Genomic DNA, 24,109 nt, shown 5'->3' with positions numbered 1-24,109 from the left:
GCAAGATTTGTTGCCCGTGGATTTTCACAGGTCAAGGGGATTAACTATGATGAGACTTTTGCTCCTGTCGCAAGGTACTCATCTATCAGATCTATGTTGGCACTATAAGCACAGATGCGTTGGAAGATTCATCAAATCGATGTGAAGACTGCATTCCTCAATGGCCAGATTGAGGAAGAGGTGTACTGTTATGAAACCAGCTCAAGAAAAGATAGAAAAGAGAGATCAATGCCTTAGAATTCAGCCTCTTCGAGGGGGCAACCTCCTTTACATTACATAAATGAACAATTCTTGGATGATACAAATGACAAAACCTCCTTTCTATATATAGGAGTCTAAGGAGTCACAATATAATCCAGCCGACCTAACAATAATAATATAAAGCCACAAAAATAACAATAGAGGGATTCTATGGGGCACAGAAATAACAATATGGGGGTAATAGGGGCACAACAATATAAATAAGGGGTATAACTACAATAGTAATGGGGTAATCACTAGTATTATAGGGACCCAACATGCCCCTCTCCTTCAAAAAAGTGTTGTCCTCAACGCTTGAGCAGTTCTGGATACTTCTGCATAAAATTCTCATCCTCCCATGTGGAATCTTCAGCGGATAAGTTCTTCCACTTGATAAGATACTCTGAAATTGATCGATTTCGTAGCTGTCGAGTTCTTGTTTCTGTGACTGCTTCCGGTTCCAATATAATTTTTCCTTCCTCGTCAAGTTCTGGCAATATTGTTTGAATTGGGAGCTTGTCACCTATAACCTTCTTTAAACATGAAACATGGAAAACTGGGTGCAATCGAGAAGCTGCAGGAAGCTCCAATTTGTATGCCATAGTACCAATCTTTTCCAACACCTTGTACGGACCATAATACTTTGGTGATAATTTATTATCCTTCTTAGCTTGCTTTAGGGACATTTGCTTATATGGTTGTAGCCGTAGGAATACCCAATCACCTACATCAAAACTTCTTTCACTGCGATGTTGATCTGCCTGTTGTTTCATTCTATTTTGTGCCAACACGAGGTTATCCTTTAAGAGTTGGAGGACTTGTTGTTGATGTTCGATGTGATGTTCCACTGCCTGAACCTTAGAATTTTCTCTTAAATATGATGTGATGGATGGTGGTTGATACCCATAAAGTGCCATAAATGGGGTCATTTTTGTTGCTGTATGGAAGGAAGTGTTATACCACCATTCAGCCAGAGGCAACCATTTGACCCATTGTGTCTGTTTATCAGATACAAAGCAACGAAGATATCCTTCCAAACATTTGTTTACTATCTCAGTTTGCCCATCAGATTGAGGATGATAAGATGAGCTATGAGCTAACTGAGTACCAAGACAAGAAAATAATTCTGTCCAAAAATTTCCAGTGAAAATGGGATCTCTGTCACTTACAATAATCTTTGGGTTTCCATGTAGCTTTTGAACTGTTTCCATAAATGCAGTAGAAACTGTACTGGCTTTAAATGGATGTGATAATGCACAAAAGTGTGCATACTTGGTAAGTCTGTCAACTACCACCATGATGACACTCTTTCCCTCAGACTTGGGTAAACCTGTGATAAAATCCATTGAAACCTCCTCCCAACGTTGGCTTGGAATGGATAAAGGTTGTAATAGACCTGGTGTCTTAATTGTTTCAACTTTATTTTGCTGGCAAACCAAACATTCCGCCACAAACTTTTGAATATCTGATTTAAGGCCATCCCAAAAAAATTCCTTCTTAACCCTGTGGTAAGTTTTTAAAAATCCTGAGTGCCCTCCTAAGGGAGAAGTGTGCAATTCCATAAGAATCTTTTGTTTTAGCTGGGAATTCTTACAGAGGTATAAGCGATCTTTGTACCATAACGAATCATTTTGCCAGCTAAATGTATCAGAAGTACTGGAATCTTGTTGTAGCTTTTGAATAAGTGCCCACACTTCTTCATCGTTCTTCCATTCCTCCCTTGCTTCGTTTATCCAATCTGGTTGGATAATAGAAATGGCACACAACAATGCTTCCACATCCTCATCCTTTCTTGAGAGTGCATCTGCCACCACATTTTGCTTCCCTTTTTTGTAGATGATTTCAAAGTCATAACCCAACATCTTTGTGACCCACTTTTGTTGCTCTTCAGAGGATAATCTTTGTTCTAAAAAGTATTTAAGGCTATCATGATCCGTTTTTACCTTGAAGTGTCTTCCCATTAGGTAGGGTCGCCATTTCTTAAGTGCATGGAGTATTGCCAACATTTCCTTCTCATAAATAGCTTTGCTTAAAAACTTTCCCTTGATTGGACGACTTTCAAAAGCAATGGGTCTTTCATCTTGCATTAGAACAGCACCAATTCCATTTCCTGAAGCATCACATTCCACAATAAAGGTTTTTGTGAAGTCCGGTGTAGCTAAGACCGGTGCTTGGCACATTGCCTCTTTAAGATGTTCAAAGGCCTTTGTTGCTTCCAAAGTCCATGAAAATGAATCTTTCTTCAATAATGTTGTTAGAGGTGCTGCTATTCTCCCATAATTCTTAACAAACTTGCGATAATACCCTGTCAACCCAAGAAATCCTCGCAGATGCTTTATGGATGTGGGGATTTTCCATTCCTTAATGGCTTTAATTTTGCTAGGGTCTACCTTAACTCCTTCATGAGATACAATATGACCCAAATATTCCACCTCCTGGACTCCAAAGAAACATTTGGATCTTTTTGCATATAATTGTTTCTCCTCCAATAGTTGTAACACCCTGTCAACATGTTCAACATGATCCTTCCAAGACTTGCTGTAGATTAGTATATCATCAAAAAATACTAACACAAATTTTCTAAGGAATGGTTTGAAAATTGAATTCATCAAACCTTGAAATGTTGAAGGTGCATTGGTAAGGCCAAAAGGCATGACCAAAAATTCATAATGACCCTCATGAGTTCTAAATGCTGTTTTCGGAATGTCTTCAATCTTCATTCTGATTTGATGATATCCTGAACGAAGATCCAACTTGGTGAAGTAAATTGATCCATGCAATTCATCCAGTAATTCATCAATAACAGGAATGGGGAACTTATCTTTAATAGTGAGCTTGTTGAGCTCCCTATAATCTGGACACATGCGCCATGATCCATCCTTCTTGTGCACCAATACTACTGGAGCTGAGAAAGAACTTTGACTCGGTTGAATTATACCAGCCTCTAGCATTTCTGCAACCATACGTTCAATTTCACTTTTTTGGACATATGGATATCTGTACGGCCTGATGTTTGGAGGAACACTTCCTGGAATCAGATGAATAGCATGATCATGATCACGCATAGGTGGGAGACCTTTGGGAGTCTCAAATACCTTGGAATGATTGTCCAGGACTTTTTGGAGATCTGGAGAAATAGATGATTCCAATGTGGAAACATCTAGCGAACATAATTGTGCAATTACACCTCTTTGCTCCTTTTTTAGAAGCTTTGTCATGCCATTAGAGCTGATTATCTTTCCTGGTTTCCCTGCAATACCCCTTAATTCAACTTCCTTTCCTTCCACAGAAAATTTCATGAAAAGTTCTTGAAAATTAAAAGCTATTGTACCCAAGGATTGTAGCCATTGGACTCCTAGTACAACATCAGCACCTCCCATTGGAATGGAAAGCATTGGGCTAGTCAATACATATTCTCCCATGGATAGCTTGATATTATGGCACTTTCCAGAACAATTTATTGTTCCTCCATTTGCAATCATCACTTGACACTCTGGTGCTGGATATAGGAAGCAATTCAATTCTTTTGCTACCCTACAATGAATAAAATTGTGGGTGCTTCCTGAATCAATCAACACTATTACCTTTTTCTTCTTGATTTGTCCTTCTATCTTGATGGTTTGAGGAGTGGTAATTCCTGCCAATGCATTACAAGATATGGTCGGATTTATTTGTTCTTCATCTAGGCTTTGTTCCTGGAATATATCCTCTTCTTTTGACCTTTCTTGCTCCTTTTCTTCTTCCTCTTCACAATCTATGTAGAATAATTTCTTCTCAGCACACTTATGACCTTTTGTGTATTTGCTATCACAATTGTAACAAAGCCCTTTTGCTCTTTTTTCTTCCAATTGTTGTGGTGTCAACCTTGTAGGTTGTGGAAGACTATGGGCAACAACACTTCCGTCTTTATAGTTGTGAACGGTATGCTTCCTAGTTGCCATAATTTTGCTTTCCATTTTTCTTGCTAACCTGAATGCCTTCTCTAATGAATCAGGTTCCCAAAGGCGCACATCATGTTGGATATTATCCTTTAAAGACCCTATGAACACATCAATCCTATGCTCCTCTGGAATATCTTTTACCCTTATGTTCAATTTTTGGAACTCCTCAATGTGCTCCATTATTGAACCCTTTTGTTTGAGACTTATCAATTGGCTAAAAAAAGTGTTGCTTTTTGTATCCTCATAATGTGCTATCAATTCTTCCGTAAAAATTGCCCAAGTGATAAATTGTTTACGAGAACAAAGCCATTGATACCATACAAACTGATTTGGTTCCAAATATAAAGTTGCCATACGTACCTTTTGTGGTTTTGCACATTATTGAGATCGAAGAATTGCTCCATCTGTAATATCCATGTGGCGGGATCCTTGCCATCAAACTTCCTCATATCGATTTTTGGAACATGGTGAGTCTTCGATCCAACATTAGAGTCTATGGAATCATGATTAACATTTCTTTTGTTCTCATCATGAGTTTCCTTTACTACCTTTTCACCATTAGTGACCCTTTCTTGTAGCAACTTTTTCAATTCATCCATCTTATCATCCATGCCATCAATTTTAGCGTCCATGCCATCCATCTTAGCTTCCATCTTAGCTTCCATGCCATCCATCTTAGCTTCCATGCCCTTTATCTTAGATTCCACGCCATTTACCTTAGATTCCACGCCATTTATCTTAGATTCCACGCCACTTATCTTAGCTTCTGTTAGCTTTTGTGAGCGTGACATTTGTTGCACTTGTTCTTGTAATTTTGATATATCATGTAGCATTTCTTCCTCTTCTTCATGAGTCATGCTAGAGCTTTCAGGTTCCTTACTAGGTGTTTGAATTTTCTTTCCTCGGGGCATCAGTTACCGATAATAATGCTTTACTATGCCCTTTGAATTCCGTTAAACCAAGCTTACACAAAAATTTAAAAAAAAACTACACACCTTTTTTCACTTTATAGAAGCCTGATATTGAATCTGATGTATCTCTGTAATTTCGGATCATCCAGTTCTGAAATTGCTATCTGTAGTAGCCTTCTGTGTCCTCTTTCCAATGCCACAAGTCTGAGCCAAATTGGATTCTCCAAGGAAGAGTTATGTGAAATCTCCCACAGTGACTTGCTTTTAGACTGGTTCAGTAGATCGAACTTGTACGATGTGCCACGAGTCACTGTTTCAACCTTTTAATCTGAAACTCACCCACAAGAAACTACAGTCTGTCCTCTTTCTTTAACTTTTTACGAAATTTCAATCCGATCCTCAGAGAGAGAGTTATGACGATTTTCCCCAGGTCACCTGTTTTGAATGTAATTCAGGAGTCTGCAAAAAGGCCAAATTCCTCAGATCATATCTCCGAAAATATCGCGCGAAAAGCTCTGAAATTCGGACCCAAAGTTCAGCGCCAATTCTTCTCAAATGGGTTTTTTTTTACGACTTCTGAAACGTCACAGAAAAAACGTTATAGCGAAAATGCCACGATGACCTATTTGGAGCAGCGAAACCCTAGAATCCAAAGCTCTGATACCAAATGTTATGAAACCAGCTCAAGAAAAGATAGAAAAGAGAGATCAACGCCTTAGAATTCAGCCTCTTCGAGGGGGCAACCTCCTTTACATTACATAAATGAACAATTCTTGGATGATACAAATGACAAAACCTCCTTTCTATATATAGGAGTCTAAGGAGTCACAATATAATCCAGCCGACCTAACAATAATAATATAAAGCCACAAAAATAACAATAGAGGGATTCTATGGGGCACAGAAATAAAAATATGGGGGTAATAGGGGCACAACAATATAAATAGGGGGTATAACTACAATAGTAATGGGGTAATCACTAGTATTATAGGGACCCAACATGTACATAGAGTATCCAGAAGGTTTTGAGACCTTCGGTCATGAGTCACATGTGTGCCGACTCAAGAGAGCATTGTACGAGCTGAAGTAAGCACCTTGTGCTTGGTACACCAGGATAGACAACTACTTCACCAGGTTGGGCTTCACAAAGAGTGAAACGGATGCAAACCTATACCACATCGTGGTGAAAGGTAAGCTGTTGATCATCGTACTTTATGTTGATGATCTCATATTGACTGGTGATGATCAGTTTATCGTGTCTTGCAAGGAGGACCTTGCAAGAGAATTCGAGATGAAAGACATGGGTCTCATGCATTACTTCCTTTGCATGGAAGTGTGGAAAAAGGATAGGGAGTTGTTTGTGTCTCAACGCAAGTATGACAACGAGACCCTCAGGAGATTCCACATGGAGAAGTGCAAGCCCATGCAGACTCCTCTAGCAGGTAACTGGAGGACGGAGGTTGCTACTCCAAGAGAAGTGGAAGAGGCTATTGTGTATAGGCAGCTTGTGGGTTCACTGATGTACTTAGTGAACACACGACTAGATTTGTGCTATGCGGTGAACCAGTTGAGTCAAGCGATGGTTCAGCCTACCAAGATGTTTTGGAAGGTGGTAAAGCATGTATTGAGATACCTCAAAGGCACATCTCAGTATGGATTATGGTATAGACAGATAGAGGGAGTGAAGCTACAAGGCTTCACTGATGCAGATTGGGCAGGGAGTCCATCAGATCAGAAGAGCACATCAGGAGGGATTTTCAACCTTGGGTTAGTGGCAGTTTATTGGTACAACAGGAAACAGAGGTCGGTTACACTCAAATCGTCAGAGGTAGAATACATGGCTGCACGTTAGGCAGCATGTGAGGCCATCTAGATGCAAAAAATCCTAGTTTGTTTGTTTGATCAGAGGATGGATCCAACTGTGATCTATTGTGATAATCAGAGTTGTGTCAAACTCTCTAAGAATCTAGTATTTCATGATAGGTCCAAGCACATTGACATCCAGTATCATCATCTCAGAGACTGTATAGCGAGGAGGATCATGTTGTTGCAGTATATTTCGATAGAGGAGCAAGAAGCTGCCATTTTGACAAAGGCATTGTCAAAGTGTAAATTCGAGTTCCATAAAGACATGATCGAGGTGGTAGATAATCCATTTCTTGTTGAGAGGGAGTGTTGAAAAATGGCAACAAGAATATTCCAATTTAATTTGTCCTTGAATTAAATTGTGAATTAAAATCGAATTTAGTCTTAACAGCGACTTGGAAATAATTAATTAATTAATTTTAAATTAATTAGTTGGAGAAATTCAAGTTAGAAGTCTTTCTGAAGTCATGCAAGAGTTATACCTTAAATCAAGGAGATAAGAATGAGTTATATTTGAGTGTAATTAGTTTACTCAGTTTACTGAGTTAAGTACAGTTAAATTAGTTCCAAACTGTTTGAGGAACTAACAGTGAGTTAACAGTCTATTGATGCATCCATGCACTCAACTAGTGCTACTCTAGTTAACTTAAGATTCCCTCATCAAAAACTCATGCATGTCTATTCTGAGAAAGACCCATTTGAGATTAAACTCAAGGATAGTGTACTATCAGTTGCATGTGTTTTCTCAAAGAGAAAACTTATGCATGTAGTCAAGGATTTAATCCTTGAGGATTGCGTAGTTTTGGAAGAGATCATCCACTTGGTTGAAGGAGAATCATCCATAAGGAACAACGCAAGGAAATAGGAGCTTGGAGGGCTGAGAGGAAGGCTAGAGAGAAGACAAGATTTCCTGTGAGCATCTGTGAGGATTGTACTTGTTATCACTCAAGGAAATTTTTTTTAAATTTTTCACAACAGTTCGATTGTTTGTCAAAGGCACATAAATCCTTTCTATCAGTTTCGCAGCGCAGCATGTTTTAAGTGATTTCGTAGCGCATAATTCATATTTTGCACTGGCTGCACTACGAAATTGGGGAATTGTTCGAATCCATAGCCAATATTTCACAGCTGTCTCCTATGGATTCTGTGGGAATATCTGACTCAACATGTCACAGTGCTGGATCAGCTTGCAAGCGTCTTTATCAGTTGACAAAAAATGAGGATCTGTGGCGAATGGTTTGCCAAATGCATGGGGCAGTAAAACAACACGTGTGTTAGAAACAGTTCCAGGTGCTAAAAGGCGAGGATGGGGTCTTTCCCTGGCCTCACAGCTATCTTGTTGCGCATGTGTGAATTTCTCAACACAAACAGGGGAAAGCTCCCTGGATGAACCTCTATTTTTAGAGATTCACTGATGAAGTTCTCTCTGTCTGTGTGCTTCATATTACAACTCTCAAATTTAAGGCTTACAACTCTGTAGCTGCGTGTTCGGACTTCTCAACAAACAGGTCTAGGCTTCCGTTGGAGTTCGGAGTGTCTTTTTGGAGAGATTCGTAGGGGAATTCGGTGGGCCTTGGTGCTGTTTCATGACAAGGCTCTTGTTCAATCAATCAAGGAAAAGGTAGACAGCGCAAGGCATAAGGCGGAGGATGGAATTGGGACGCGGTGCGAGGAATGGCACAAGTTATTCCAAACCACTGTACATATTCATTATAATTATTGTCACAATTTTATCCTCTCACGTATTCCATTGCTTTGGAATTGTCAGGGCTTCCAAGGCCAACAGAACCTCGCAGCCAAATTGTAGCAGGGTGTGCGTCGTACAGGACTGTAATTCTCTCGGAATTCGATATGGTAAATACTGTGGTGTTGGATGCACCTATGGAATAGCATTTATGTCTTGGGCACAAGTGTTTGATGAAATGCCAGAGAGAGATGTAGTTGCATTGGCCTTGAAATTGCTGCAGGTTATGCTCAGAGTTCTCGAGGTTTCAAGTGGAAGGCCTTATTAGCTCATCATTCATGTCTGCATCTTGTAGTTTACTGGCTTATGGAGACGGTGCATTACAAAGGGCTTGTTTCGACTTTGTACATTTAGCATCATCATCACTGGACGCGAAAATAATCCAGCTCCAAGTGTTGTGACAGAGAATAACATCAAGTTATTATTTGAAATGCAGAAAAAGGAAGTTTTATTAACATATCACAGATGACTGCTTGTGTGGGACAACAAAATGTGGAAGGGAAACGAATTTCATATGGATTTGATGGTAGAACTCTTCCCCAGTTTTTAAAGGATGATAAAGGCCCAGAAAGTCGTGGGTTTGTAGAGAACTCTTATCTTCGTGGCCTAGCTCCACAAGAGTTCTTTTTCCACGCAAACGGGTGGCAGTGAAGGTTTAATAGATACTGCTATTGTAATGAGGCACATAATGAAGGATTGTGATGCATTTTCATCTTTTGTCTTGGCAATACTTGGAAGTTCCCATCAGGGATCATTGAGAGCTCAAAAAGCCATTAATAAGCTCTTTCTTGTGTTTAACATACGTTATACTGGAATACCGAGTATCAAATATCGATTTCCTGGGGAGGCATCTGGCAATTCTGATTGCATGAATTTGATCACTCGAAATAAGATCCCTCATCAGTGATATGCATAGTGTGAATTGGTGATATAACCTGATGGCACATAGAATGCTTTTGCTGCTGGCACTTCCTTCACGTAATAATTTTGATTTGCCATCAAAGATAAGGGAGGAAATTGCTTGCTTCTCAATAGCCATCTGCCCCCAGTAAGGGTGCTTGCGGTTGCATCCCTTGTTCTTCTTCTGCAAGCATCTCCTAACAGGAAATCAGTTAGTGACAACATGTTGCATTCTGGATTGTCAAATGCAATTGCTAGTTCTTCCTTTAAGGGTGTTTTGAATCCAATCATTCAGGTAGAAGGTTTTGTCAATGACATGCTGAATGGTTTATCTTATGATCATGTTTTTCCTGATGCAAACAACCCAAACAGCCAGGCAATGACTATGTCCCAAAGTATTCGAGATAAATCGGTGAATGGATGGTTGGAAGCTTTTTATGCTCCATGGCCACGCTCAAGAAACTGGATTGACCTCTTAAAAGGAGAAGCATTTGTACCTGGTTTTGCCAAGTTATTTAAATGTCTTGTTAAAGAGTGTGGAGAAACAGTACTCCAATCCTTGCAGAGCCCTTTAGAAGAGTTACTGGAAAAGGAAGGGATGGGAAAACTATACCATTGTTGCAGCAAAAAAATTATGGATTGCCTTGCTGAACCATTACCTAGTACAGTTCCAACTCGCATGGTGGCTAAAAGGTTTGATCTTCTATGTGCGACTTTAGTAGAGGTGTCTCCTTCCTCCATGTCAACTTCAGAAATCAACTTACAAGATAAATTATTAAAGGAGGTTTTGAATTGCTTGGATCATTCTGTTGCTCAGGTACGAGAATCTGTTGGGACTACTCTTAGTATTTTGAGCTCAAACATTCGTCTTTCCTCATCTTTCGGGGGTCAAATATCTGATCCAATCAGAAGACTTGATTGGAGTGCACTTCTTGTTGAAAAAACTTCCTCTTTCACAAAAAGATTCAGAGTGCCAACCAATCTACTATGACTGATGGGCAGTTGGTTTCTTCTGATGATAACAATGGTGAAGGCAACTCTGAGCAGCAAGAGGATATAAAATGGATGGAAACCGTGTTCTATGAAGACTTCAGAAACAGGGTACATACAGAGGCGTCTTGTGAAAGCTATGGAGGATATCATGGTTAAATATGATGGGACTGTCAGGAACTCACTCGGTGATGACCCCATGAGTATTGAAGCACAGAAGAATGCCACTCTGTTTTTTCAACATTCTGCTTCGAAATACATTTGCTAGTAAACGTGTGCTGAAGGAGTACCACCTTACAAGGGAAGCATTTGAATGGGTAATTGGTGAGATAGAATCTCGTTTTCTGCAGTCCTTAGTTGCTCCAGGTGAGATGATTGGCTGTGTTGCAGCGCAATCCATTGGTGAACCAGCTACTCAGATGACACTGAATACGTTTCATCGATTTGATAAGTTTAATTTGAAGTATAACCCCTGTGGACAAAGTAGACTCAGAGAAATTTTCCTAAAGCAAGACAATCTCATTCAAGGTCGTTTTCTTGCTGAGCTGACAAAAAAGTATTGTCTGATCTAGAGGTAAGTAAATACCTCAGGGCAAAGACAAGCGGTTTAAACAATTCAGCAGTTTCGTAGCGCGCTACGAAACTGCTGTAGGTGGTGATTTTAAACGCAGAGCAGCTATTTTGATAATATGAGCGGGAATTTTGAAAGAGAGACACCTGTCCATCAATACAGCCTACAGCACATCAGAAACATGGCAGCGTTCCATACCTTGGATTATTAAAGGGCTAGAAGACATGCTGCTGCATATTCGAAGTGATGGGGGACCAGAACCGGAAAGCAAGGGATATTCCCTAACATCGTTGAGCAGATTAAAGCCTTCATCATTCAAAGCCAGCATGGAGCATTAACTGCTCATCTCAGCCATCTCAGCCAAACGGAAAGGAAGCCAGGTGTCAAAGCTGCAAGGAGGAATCATTCTACGAAGGAGATAGACTTAGAGTTATAATCAAATTAGGACTCTTTAGAATTTCAGTTAGCACTTATTGTATTAAATAGTTTGTTGCAAAGCAGATAGGGGTCATTAGTGACAGTCATCGAGCTCCCCTCATGCTGGAGGAGGAAGCTCAAAGTAGTTAGAGTTATGTTTCTATATATAGCTGAAATATCTATGTAATGAGGGTTGGATATTTGAGAAAACAGAGTATTGTTTTTGGCTTGTGTAAAACTCAGTTCAGTAATACAATTTGCTGCTTTTCTTCTCAGGACTCATACAGTGTTTCAATGCTCAAGATATGTGGTTTTGCTTTATCTTTAATGTTTTTACAGTTGTATAAATACACATTCACTCAGAATTCACTTAAGCTGCTCTGATTTCCTGTGTGTATTTGTAAACTGAGGTTTTCTATGAGATGTGTTGAGTATTTAAACATCACATGCCCTGACTTCTATGAATGAGCAGTGTTATAGTTTACTGAAGTATGATTAACTCCATAAGCCCAATGGAAGTCTTTGTAATGTCTGTCCAGCCAGCATGTTTGTTAAATTCACTTTACAAGAGTTAGCCATCTTTTCAATAGTCAAAATCAATAACTTTTGAGAGAGCCCTCTCAGGCTAAGGAGGCTAAGCCTTAGTCAAAAGATTGGTCTGAAACAGTTACACAGAGTCTACCTGATCAGCAGCCTTTCAGTTCTTGATTTTGTGATAACATTTTGGTGCGTCTGCCGGGAGCCTGAAGATTACTCATTCCCGAAATTACAATGGCTGAACTTCTGAAGGTAGCAGGAGCTCGGACATCTTTTTGAGGCTGCAAAACTACCTTGGCGACTCCACACATCAAATAACAATTGGAAGGTGACTCCACTGCTAGAAGATCAGTAGCTTGATGAAGTTTCAAGATGAATTCCACTGCAAGAATGAATGCCAGGTATGCTCCTATGAATCGGTCTCATATCCCTGGTTTTCCAAATCCTATGCCAAAGGTTGATTGGTTAGATGATCTTCCAATATTCAAAGATGAAAAGAAGGATAATGCTGCTCTCCATTTGGTTAAATTCCATATGCATGTACGCAGTCTTAAGGTTCATTTCCCTGAAGATTGTCTCATGAAAATGTTTATGACCACTTTAGAAGGAAAAGCATGGTCTTGGTATAAAAGTCTGGAAAATGGTTCAATATATTCGCTTGCTAGTTTTCATGATGAATTCTGTGAAATGTATAAAGAAGGTTATCCTTCCTTATTGCTGCTTAAAGATTGCTGTAGGCATTCTTTAAATCTTATTCAGTATTTGAAGGATTGTTATGATGATGATGAGTTTACGGATGAAGAAATTTTAGAGGCTCTTCATAACAATGCATTCCAGCACCAAGGAGAAGGTATAACATCCCATGAAACGCAGCATGAGGAGCAGCAGGGGTTTACTTGTGAAAACCATGTTTCATCCTTTGATATGAATGAAGAGACGCAGCAGATTTCCCAGTCTTTTGGTCATAAAGAGTATGAAAATGATTACACACAGCAAGAAGAAGTGGAAGATAGCTTTTACAACCCTCAGGCAGAGGAAAAGCTTGTTCAATTTTGTAATTCCTTGCAGCAGCTTACTTCAAATAATAATCATAATAGTGAGGAAAATTACATTGTTTGTGAGCATCATTCAGAAAGGCAGTTGGATAGCATATCAAATAAATTCGGTGTGGCTGAAGATAAGTTGTCTAAAAATACAGAAAGTTTTGAAAATCATCAAACTAACCATGTGTTTTTTGACCCTATAGCTGAATACATGGAAAAGATTTACTGTTCAGGCTTCCAGTTATATTTTCATCTTGAAGAACAGTTACACCTCATACTGCCTTGGTTACTTCAGTATCTGGTTTATTTTTGTTTCAAGCACAGCCAAAGGATTCAAGTGTTAGATCAGATCGATGACTGGCTTCATTGGAAGTTTCATGTTCCTTGAGCTACAAGTGGAGATTGCAGCTGATAGGGTAGGTAGGTAGGAAAAGGCAAATAAGCTCAAGGTTGACTGAGCATTTTTTTTTTAGTAGATGTAGATTTCTTTCTCCTACAGTGATCATCAAGCTTAAGCCCGAGGTGAAGGCCCCAGAAGCTTGAAGGGGATGATTGTCGAGCAAATTTCAGTTTGTCAAAAATGGATAAAGCACTGGAGCTACAAGTTCTTAGTGTACTACAGGAGCACACTATCCCAAGTGGAGCCACTGTTATCACTCAAGGAAAAAAATTTTAAATTTTTCACAACAGTTCGATTGTTTGTCAAAGGCACATAAATCCTTTCTATCAGTTTCTCAGTGGTGAGCTCCAGTATTGTAGCAATAATGCTACAACTCCTGGGGCTTCCTGTCTCTTAATTTTATCAACCCGGTAGTTCGTACAAACTTGGAAGCGACGGTGCTGTATGCACAAGTACTAGCTCTTGTCGCAGCTGTCACTTGGTCAGCTGGCACAAGTCCGCTAGGGCTCACAACTTCTATAGGCTCTCAGAAGAAGCTTGCTAATTGATGGACGAAAGCTAATCTCAAAGGAAAGCTACTCGACTTGACAAAATGAACTGAAAGCAAATCAAAGCATGTAAACCTAGGAAACCCTAATTTAACTAGTCTAACCTCTATAATGCAAAGAATGTGAATGAAACTTCTACCAATGCTGCTGTTACCTCTAATAAGTGCAAATGCATGGATCTACACTACTTGCATCGTGAAAGATATGTTTTTGTATTTTTCCTTTAAGTGTGTGGAATGATTGTGATCTTGTGCTAACTAGGGTTTGGTTGTGCAGATGGGATGGAGAAGGAAGGAAAGCGTGGGAAAGGTTGGGGAGGCTAGGAGAGGTCCCTAGGGATCCTTAGCATCCATCCACAGAGGTTCCTCACATTCAGAAGCTCGGCAACCGAGTGAGTGGCCTCCTACAGGAAGTCTGCAGGGGATCCTACAGGATACTCTGGTTTCTACAGGATGTCTATAAACAGCTACAGGATGACCTACCGTGAGTGTTTGGCGTGATGGAGGAGTGATGAAATGGTAAGGGGAGATGTGTAAGGTAGGAATGAAGCTGGTGATGGCTGTAGAAGTGGAGGAATGGGATAGGGAGTGAGTGTAGGGAGTAGGTTGGAAGATAGAGGGCTAGGTCAACAAAAGGGCTATAGGATGGAATCACGTGAGAAGTGAAAGACTTTGGGAGATATCAGAGCGGAGCAGAGGTCAAATATGTGTTTGCAGGTGTGATCAAGATGGAGGACGAAGTAATGGAACGAGAGAGAGCAGTGTAAATGGAACAAATGCTTGTGACTATCACCAAACCGAAAATGCATTAACCTAAACTACCTATGCTTGTAAATTCAATGAACAGCAATCCAAAATGCGAAGGAGAATGTGCATGAAGCTGTGGTAAAGGAGTGTGGTGCAGGTGTGAATCACGTGGAAGCATCTAACATAACGTGACTGTGTTTGCAGCAATCATGGAATAAATAAATGCGTATTTTTGGTGGTTAGTCATGGACTGCACTCCAATCCCAGATGAGATGGCAGTGAGCCTTAACAACCTTTTTGCTGGAACTCCAAGAGATTGTATCTATCCTCTTCTAACCTAAGCAACAGTAAACCAATTCACCATAAGAAAATCCTATCTAAACTCATGAAAACAACTAAATTAGCAACCTGTAATTCGAATTGCATGTGAAAATGAAAACTCAAAGTGCTGAAATGAAATGGAAACAACACTACAGCAGAGGGGATCTATGGCTCTCAGGTTGGGCCCTAACCTGAGAGCTATAGTCTCCTTAAGAAAACTCAGAGCTAGATCAAAATCTGCCTTCTTTATTCATAATCTGATGTTATGCCAAATTGGCTTACAAAAAGGAACAAAAACTGAGCTCTAGCTCGTACTTTCCAATTACAAGAGTAATGCCAAGGTTCAAAAAGCTTCTCTACAAGGCTACGGCCTCAATATTTATGCAAAAACGACTATCCAATAGGTGTCCTTGATTTTAGGAGCTCGGCTGTCCAACTAGAGTTCAACTGCAGATCCTGTAGGACGGTCATAACTGCTGTTCCTGTAGAGCAGTTTATAACTGCTGTTCCTGTAGAACAGCTGGCTGCTTCTAAGCTCGGAGGGAAGATGGATTGGAGCTCGGAGTTCTTGGTGGGAATCACGAGGAATGTCCCCAAGACCGTGGACATCCTCTCCTAAAAACAGCAGTGCCACCTCATTGCCTCCTTGTCTCCTTTTCACGTGGTCTTTTCTCCCTTTTAATGCAAAAAACTTGAAATCATAATGCATTAGTCACGTAGATAAAGTGTCTACCCTTATTCCTACAAACAACACGAATAAACTAAGAAATGCATGCATAAGCAGTAAAAAGTGAATGGTTTGAGCAAATAGAATAGGCCAAAATGAGCCCGAATTGTACCAAAATTGGGGCTCATCATCACCCCCCAGCTGAACCATTTGCTCATCCTTGAGCAACCTTGCCCTGGCTCCTCGTCCTTGGCCAAGAACTAGAGCCCGGAGCATGCTTTTCCTTCCCTGATTTTGGTGGTGCTGCCTTCTCTGTCGAGGGTGGCGCTTCTTCTCTTCCCGTTTTTGGCGGCCCTGCCTTTGCTGCCCTTGGTGGTGACGAAGGTGATGCTTCCTTCTCCTTTCCTATTTCCTTGAGCCGGGCTTCGGAAGGCGACTGGCCTATCCTTCGTGTCCAGGAAGTTATTTTTGGGCTCCCCTTTTCGGGGGTGGCTGATGTTTTAGAAGGGGTTCTTGCACTGGGTGAAGTAGGGACGTCCCCTGAAGTAGTTTGGCTGCTGGGTGGAGGCTGTGGCTTGCCCATGGCCATCCTCTTGCTTCTCCTGGCTTCAGATTGTAGAGGGGTCTCCCTCTCCCTTTTCTCCTTCGGTTTCGGAGGTGTATTGAGGGCAGCCAGCGCCGCTGCAGCCTTCTTTTCGAGAATGCTAGCCCTCTCTTTTTTGCGTTTTGCTCTCTCAGAGCTCCTTGTAGAGGGTCCCTCCTTTTCAGATTTCGGGCTTCCTGTGGAAGCCTGTGGTTGCACTTTCGGGCTTCCTGTAGAAGCCTGTGGTTGCACTTTCGGGCTTCCTGTAGAAGCCTTTTCTCCAACGATTTTCGGGCTTCCTGTAGAAGCCTGTTCTCTAACGATTTTCGGGCTTCCTGTAGAAGCCTTGGTATTTGCTTTTGGGCATCCTGTAGAAGCCTGCTTCTTGCTGATCTTCGGGCTTCCTGTAGAAGCCTTTGTTTTTGCTTCCGGGCTTCCTGTAGAAGCCTATTTTTCAATGATTTTTGGGCTTCCTGTAGAAGCCTGTTTTTGCTTCCCTGTAGACACAGGGGTCTTTACTTCCGCTTGCTTGCCTGCTTGAATTTTGCTTTTTGCTTTGGGTGTAAGTGCTGTTGAGGTGCTTGGGCTGACGTGGGCCACCTCTGTTTTGTCCATTCTTCTCTTCATCCTCTTTTCCCTTGCTGACGGGGTAGGTGTGCCACCTTTTTCTTGGCCTTTCTTTTCCTCATGCTCCTTCCTTTGTTCTTCGGCCACTGCTTCGTGTTCCTCACTGCTAGAGGAGCCCGTTTCTTCGACCAACATTTTAATATCCCCGTCTTTGGTCAGATTGCGAAAGGATTCCCATGAGAGGGGTACCTTATATGAGTGCAATGCGTCCTCCACAAGCAGTTTTATTAACCCATGATGGGCTATCTGATCAGGGATGCCCTGTCTTAGCTTTGTAGCACACTCCATTAGGGACTGCAGTAAAAAGTAAGGAATGCTCAGCCTCTGCTCTGCGGGAAGATCAAGCCGATGTCTTAGCTCACTGAGCAGCCGGAAGTGATATGCATATATGATGCTGTAACGCCCCTCACAAGTGATATATTTCATAATGTGCAAACTGACTTCGTTCCAAGGTGGTGACAGGCTGGTCCTCCTCACCCCGTTTTTATCCTCAGAGAATTCTTCCTCAGGTGGGAAGAACTCCTTCTTGGCTTGCTGACTCAGCTTTCTCTCGTCTTTGTCCCACGGCAGGCCCATAGGAAGTTCTGTGATCCGACTGATGTGTTCTGGGGTGAGTTTGAGGCTTAGACCTCTGAAGGTTACTGTGGCCAGTGTCTGGGACTTAGGCTGCAGAGCCTGCAAGAATTCCTCAGCTACTTCATCATCGTAGCCCTGTAGCTTATCACAAAAAGGCATCCATTGTGCTCTGGAGAAGAGCTTAACCACTGCCGGGTTTCTCCTTAATGTATTTGAATCAGTGGGCTCCCATCTTATAAACCCACCCGGCATGATGGACACGGGGGTTTTGACTAAAGGTGACAAATGCAAAGGAGATTCGGTCTATTCCAGGCAGAGCATGCATACAATTCACAAAACACAGTCTAATGATACTGCTATCCTGTAGAAGCGATAGTATAGGCACAACAATCCGATATTTTTATGACCAGACTGTGAATAATGATCTTGCCACCTTTGAAAGCCAATTGCGGAAGGAGTTTCAGGGTTACCTTTTTTCTGCCACCTTTTCTTACGTGAGGAATTCCTCTTCCTGTAGAACCGCGTTCCTGTAGAGACTGCTTCCTGTAGGACTGCGTTCCTGTAGAAGCCACGCGCAATTCTCGGGGAGGACTGTAGTTGGCCGCGCTCACTGTGTGCTTGACCAGCGTTCTGGTAGCCAACAACTCGGCGTATCAAAATGCAGAAGAAATCAGAATGGCTGGCCGAGTTGAAGTGTTGGATGATAAATGCGTGCGGTTGATTTAGCCGATTGGATTTTGAACCGGCGCAATCCATGGCGCGGGGGGATGAGCTGTCCCCGTGGACCGTTGGGCGACGTCATCCATCCTCCGCCTGCGTTCTCACTCACTGCTGCATTCATTTCCTCAGATTTGCCGCCGCCTTTCCTGTTAAACTCATGCTTCTGACGAGAGTGCTCCCACGTGCATGCCGTTCATTCTCTTTGTCATGTCCGCCACCCAATCACCCAATTACACTTTAACTAGCTGACGTGGCCAGTCGACTGGCCATACGGCCGCTCAACCATTCAATTTTACGCTTTGCAAACAAATTCAAAGTTAGATTCATGCGATTTGATGGAATGAAGGGGAAGACACTTACCTGCGCGCGGCTGCACACGATTTTTCGGTTTTTGGACGACGGGGAGCGGATCTACCTGCTGCATGCGGCGTACACAGACCCGGAAGCTCGTGGTAACTGATGCCAACGCTGGAGTGGACGGATTTGCTTGCATGCGGCCGCGTTTCATCTCAGATGACGGTGCTGTGAATGGCATCCACTTGAGCAGGTTGAACTGTTACAGGATCCCCGCGAGGGGTCTCGTAACAGTCCTTTCTCCTTGGGTGCATGCTGCACGATGGTGGTTCTGATCACGATCCCGGAGCTCTTGATGCCTATGGTATGAGATCCCATCATTTTTCTATTTGGAAATGGCTTTCTCACGAGAACTCATCGATTTCCTTTGTTTGTGTAGGGACTTGGCCGCATGTCGACACAGGTGGTGGAGCATGGTGACAGCAACATGCAAGGATGCTTAACAGAGGCTTGCATGCATCCAAACCAAGCCATGGTCGTGAAATCTCCTTTTACGACGAATTCTGGCCGCCCAAAACTCCTACAGGAAGTTTCCTGTAGACACAGAGCTTCCTATAGAAAGTTCGGCCTTCCTGTAGAGAGTCTGCACTTTCCTGTAGAGAATCCGCGCCTTCCTGTAGAAAGACTGCGCCCTCCTGTAGAAAAACTGTGCCTTCCTGTAGAAAGACAACAGTTTCCTGTAGAAGATTCAAACCATGATAAAATTGCACATACCTTGAAAAACATAAGCATTCTTGGAGGAGGAGCTTGTGAGGTGTCCTGGCTGCATGAGAAGGACCTTTGACTTTGACTTGAGAGGCTTCCTCTCCTCCATAGAACACCTGCAATCTGCATGCAAATTTCACATAATAGCTTATTGATCTTGTTTTTTCTCTCTTTTTTTTTTTTTTTTTTTTGAAAGATAGCAGGGGCGCCTCAATGAGGTTTTCACCCTTACCACCTGCCTTAATCGCCTCAGAGAGGTTTTCACTCAAGGATCTTTATTTCCTTTTTCTCTTTTTTGAAAGATAGCAGGGGCGCCTCAGATGAGGTTTTCACCCCTACCACCTGCCTTGGGTGCCTCAGAAAGGTTTTCACCCAAGGATCTTTATTATTTTATTTTTTTTTTAGATTCTTCAGGGTGTGCCCAAAGCAGGGGCAGGACCCTTCTCTATGACCAATACTGCTTTCTCCATAGTTTTGATGAACTCTTGTCTGGAGGGAGGCCTCCTGTAGATCTTCAATCAATGCCCGTTGACAAGCATGGGGATGGCTTCCTCATCAATGGTCCGGATAAGAACAGATCCATTGTCATGACATTTTTCCACTGAATATGGCCCTAGCCATCTGGTTCTCAGCTTCCCCTTGAAATCTTTGTATCTGGAATCATACAACAAAGCCCAATCTCCCGGCTGAAATTGCTTGTCATGGAGATGCTGGTCATGCCACACCTTCCTCTGAAGTTGAACCACTTCTGAGTGAAGGAGGGCCTGCATGCGGTGCTCATCCAGTCCATTCAGCTGCAATAGCCTTTCTTGTTATGCATGGCTGAGATCTAGATCCAACTGAGCTGCCATCCTCAAAGTGTTATACTCAAGCTCAATGGACAACAAAGCTTTCTTCCCATAGACCAGCTCATAAGGTGTGAAGCCGGTGGTGGTCTTCCAAGTGGTGTTGTAAGCCCATGTGGCTTCAACCAGGCGATCTGCCCAGTCCTTTCTGCTGCTGCTCACCCCTTTAGTCAAGATCCCTTCTAATGCTCTATTGATGACTTCCACCTGCCCATTTGCTTGAGGATGATAGGGAGTGGAAGTTCTATGCTTGATCTTGTGATGAGCTAGGAGATCTTCAACCAGGTGGGAGGTGAACTGGCTCCCTTGATCGGTGACCAGCTCTCTTGGATAGCCAAACTTATAGAAGATGTTCTCTCTTAGGAACTCGGCCACTTTTTCTTCTGTTGCTGCTTTGATTGCTTTGGTCTCTGCCCACTTCGTCAGGTAGTCAGTGCACACAATGATGTAGGATCTTTGCCTTGAAGAGGGATTGATTGGACCCACAAAGTCCATGCCCCACTTCTCAAATGGCTCAAGAGTCACTTGAGGTTGGAGAGGCATCTCATCCCTTTGGGTCGGTTTCCCCATTCTTTGGCATTGGTCACACTGGCTGACATATCTTCTGACATCTTGATGAAGTGTGGGCCAATAGTAGCCTGCCTGCAGGATCTTGAAGGCAGTTCTCTTTGCTGCAAAATGTCCTCCACAAGGCCCATCATGATAGGTGAGGAGGATGTCAAAGACTTCCTCCTCCCTTACACAATGCCTTAAGATCTGATTGGGGCCAAGCTTGAACAGATTGCCCCCAATCCATGTAAATTAGGCACTCTTTCTGATGATTTTGCTCTTCTCTTTTGAAGAGAGGTGCGGAGGGCACTGAGCTGAAACAAGGTAGTTTGCTATATCAGCAAACCATGGAGAGAGTACTGAGATAGTAAACAGATGCTCATCAGGCATCTGGTCATCCACCGTCCCATCTTCATCTGCAGACAAATCCAATCTAGACAAGAAGTCAGCAACAACATTTTCTCTCCCTGGTTTATCAACAATGGTTAGATCAAACTGCTGCAATAAAAGTAACCATCTAATAATACGAGCATTCACATCTAGTTTATTCATCAAATATCTAATAGCAGCATGGTCAGTATGTACAAAAGTCTGGTAACCAGTAATATAATGTCGGAACTTGTTCAGTGCATGGACCACAGCTAAGAATTCCTTCTCGGTTACAGTGTAATTCAGCTCTGCTTTGGACAAGTTTTTGCTAACGAAGTAAATGGCATATGGAAGTTTTTGCTCAACTTGTCCTAAGGCTGCACCTATGGCTTTGTTCGAGGCATCAGTGTGGATGTGGAAAGGTAGGGCCCAGTTTGGACCTCTCAGGATTGGAGCTGACACTAACTTGTCTTTTAATTCATTCAAACTCTTCTGACAATCGTCAGTCCAATTAAACTCCACATCTTTTGCCAACAGACCGAACAATGGCGAGGCTAGCTTGCTGAAATCTTTAATGAATCTTCGATAATATCCTGCTAATCCCAAGAAACTCCTAACATCCCTTACCTTTTGTGGAGGTGGAACCTTTTTGATTAGAGCGATTTTGTTAGGATCCACCTGTAACCCTTGGCGAGAGATGGTATGGCCTAGCACAGTCCCTTCAGTCATTAGGAATTCACATTTTTCAGGGCTAAGGGACAAGTTCATCTCGATGCACTTGGTTAGGACCTTGCCTAAGTTGGACAATGCTTCCTGGAAGTTAGCCCCATAAGGAGTAAAGTCATCCATATAGATTTCTACTGCATCATGGACCAACTCCGAGAAGATGCTCAAGACAGCTCTCTGGAAGGTAGCAGGAGCATTGCATAGCCCAAAGGGAACGACACGGTAGGCAAAGGTACCCCAAGGACAAGTGAAGGTGGTCTTATCTTGGTCTTCCGGGCTGATTTGAATCTGGTTGTACCCGCTAAACCCATCCAGGAAAGAGAAGAACTTCTTTCCTGCCAGTCCATCCAACACTTGATCTATGAAAGGCAGAGGGAAATGGTCTTTCTTGGTAGCTTTGTTCAGCTCTCGGTAGTCTACACAGATTCTCCATTTCCCATTTTTCTTGGGAACCAAAACCAGAGGGGATACCCATTCACTATCTGAGATGGGGTAGATGAATCCAGCATCCAACAGTTTCTGCAATTCTTCCTTGACAATGTCCTTAAGGGCTAGATTCATTCTCCTCTGGGGTTGCCTAACTGGTTTACAATCCTCTTTGATGTATATATGATGGGTACAGACCGAGGGATGGACTCCTTTCATCTCCTTATAGCTCCAAGCAAAAGCATCTAAGTGGCTGGCCAATAGGCTACATAACTCCTTCTCCTGGGAAGGAGATAGGGAGGAGCTGATCTTTAATGCTCTCTCAGGGCTGAACTCCACACTTTTGACTCTGGGAGTGACAGGGCTGGTTGTACAAAGGTCCACTAAGGTGCTAGCTTGGGCATCCTCCACCAACTTCTCTAAAGATAGTGCACTGGAAGGTGGATTCTGGATCAGGGTCTCAATCAAATCATCCTCGGTAGGAGGGTTTCTTTTAGTGGTATCTAGGGTACACAGAGGTGCAGAGTACACCTCGTCTTCCTCTCCTTCTTCTAGCCAAAGTGGTAAGTCATGCTCTAAGGAGGGTTGGGCAGGAGGGTATAGGACTAGCTGCTTGGACATGGGACCATTTTTGATGGTCATATTTCCTGCCCTACAACTTATGTAAGCATCTGCAGTAGCTAACCAAGGCCTTCCCAAGATGAGAGGGTATCCAGTAAGCTTTGCCTTTGGTTACAGAACCAGGAAGTCTGCAGGGTATTCCCAAGAGCCAATAGAGACCAGGACATCCTTCACAATCCCTTCGGGAGTCACGGTGGAGCGATCTGCTAATTGCAGTACTGTAGAGGTCTTCCTCAAAGAACCCTGGAGATTGAGTTTTTGCATGGTATCCCTGGTCATCACATTGATGGCCGCCCCCAGATCAATCAAGGTGTGGGGGATAATGGTGCCATTGATGTGAACATCTACTACAGGACTTCCAGGATCTAGGTACTTTGGGCAGATGACTTGTCCTAGCATAAGGTCAGACAGTTGTCCTATGACATTGATAGTTGAGGCATCTTTCTTCCGTCTGCTTGGGTGTTTGAAACACTTCTCCTTAACCAGCTTGTTATATATTGGGACATCCTTGATGGCTTGGAGAAGAGGGATTTTTACACACAACTGCTTGAGCTCACCCAACAGCTCATCTTCTTCGGGGTTAGGTTGTGTGGTGGCTGTTAATCTCTCAGGAAAGGGTGGAATAGCTTTTGGTTCACTTTCCTGTAGATCTTCCTCATCCTCAGGGGGAGGAGGTTGGCGATCTGGTAGAGTCTTTCCAGATCGAAGGTTGATCTCCTGGATCTCCACAGCATAGGTAGGACATGATGTTTCCCCAGTGTATACCTGCTGGGCCTGTCTATTGTTGGGGTTCGGGTTCGGTTGAGCAGGCATTTGAGGTTGCCTTGGAGGAGCAGGAGGTAAAGGTTGAGGTTGAGCTGGTGGTGGAGGCAAAATGGCAGGAGGAGTGTTGTATTGGGGCCTCCACCCCGACTGAGGAGCACTCCATTGAGGCTGCGACTGGGTATGTGAGTGATATGGATGAGAAGTAGGTTGAGTAGGGTACTGAGGTGGATAAGACCATGGAGGAGGCATGGACCAAGAAGGATGAGCAGGGGGACCCCAGGAAGGCATGGGAGTCGAGTGGTTGGGGTTGTAATAAGCTTGAGATGCCCCTTGCATCCCCTGCTGATAAGGTCTAGATCCTTGAGGCCTCCTTTGGTTGATGAAGTAGAGAGGTTCAGTGG

General features: G+C 42.7%; 1 protein-coding gene across 1 annotated transcript in view; it reads left to right on the top strand.

The window, feature by feature from the left end:
- Window positions 1-8,970, top strand: part of LOC149169595 (uncharacterized) — a 79,853-nt gene extending 70,883 nt beyond the window's left edge. The window contains exons 4-6 of the mRNA XM_089425267.1: window positions 8,087-8,194; window positions 8,439-8,623; window positions 8,727-8,970. Of these exons, the coding sequence (XP_089281393.1) occupies window positions 8,087-8,194; window positions 8,439-8,623; window positions 8,727-8,970 (537 nt within the window). The remainder of the gene's footprint in view (window positions 1-8,086; window positions 8,195-8,438; window positions 8,624-8,726) is intronic.
- The last annotated feature ends 15,139 nt before the right edge of the window (window positions 8,971-24,109 follow it).

This window comes from Pinus tabuliformis, chromosome 4_2 (genome assembly GCF_031772625.1).
Source record: "Pinus tabuliformis cultivar Carrire ecotype Pingquan chromosome 4_2, CPIR1, whole genome shotgun sequence".
Lineage (NCBI taxonomy): Eukaryota > Viridiplantae > Streptophyta > Pinopsida > Pinales > Pinaceae > Pinus > Pinus tabuliformis.
This window is presented reverse-complemented; position numbering and strand designations above follow the sequence as displayed.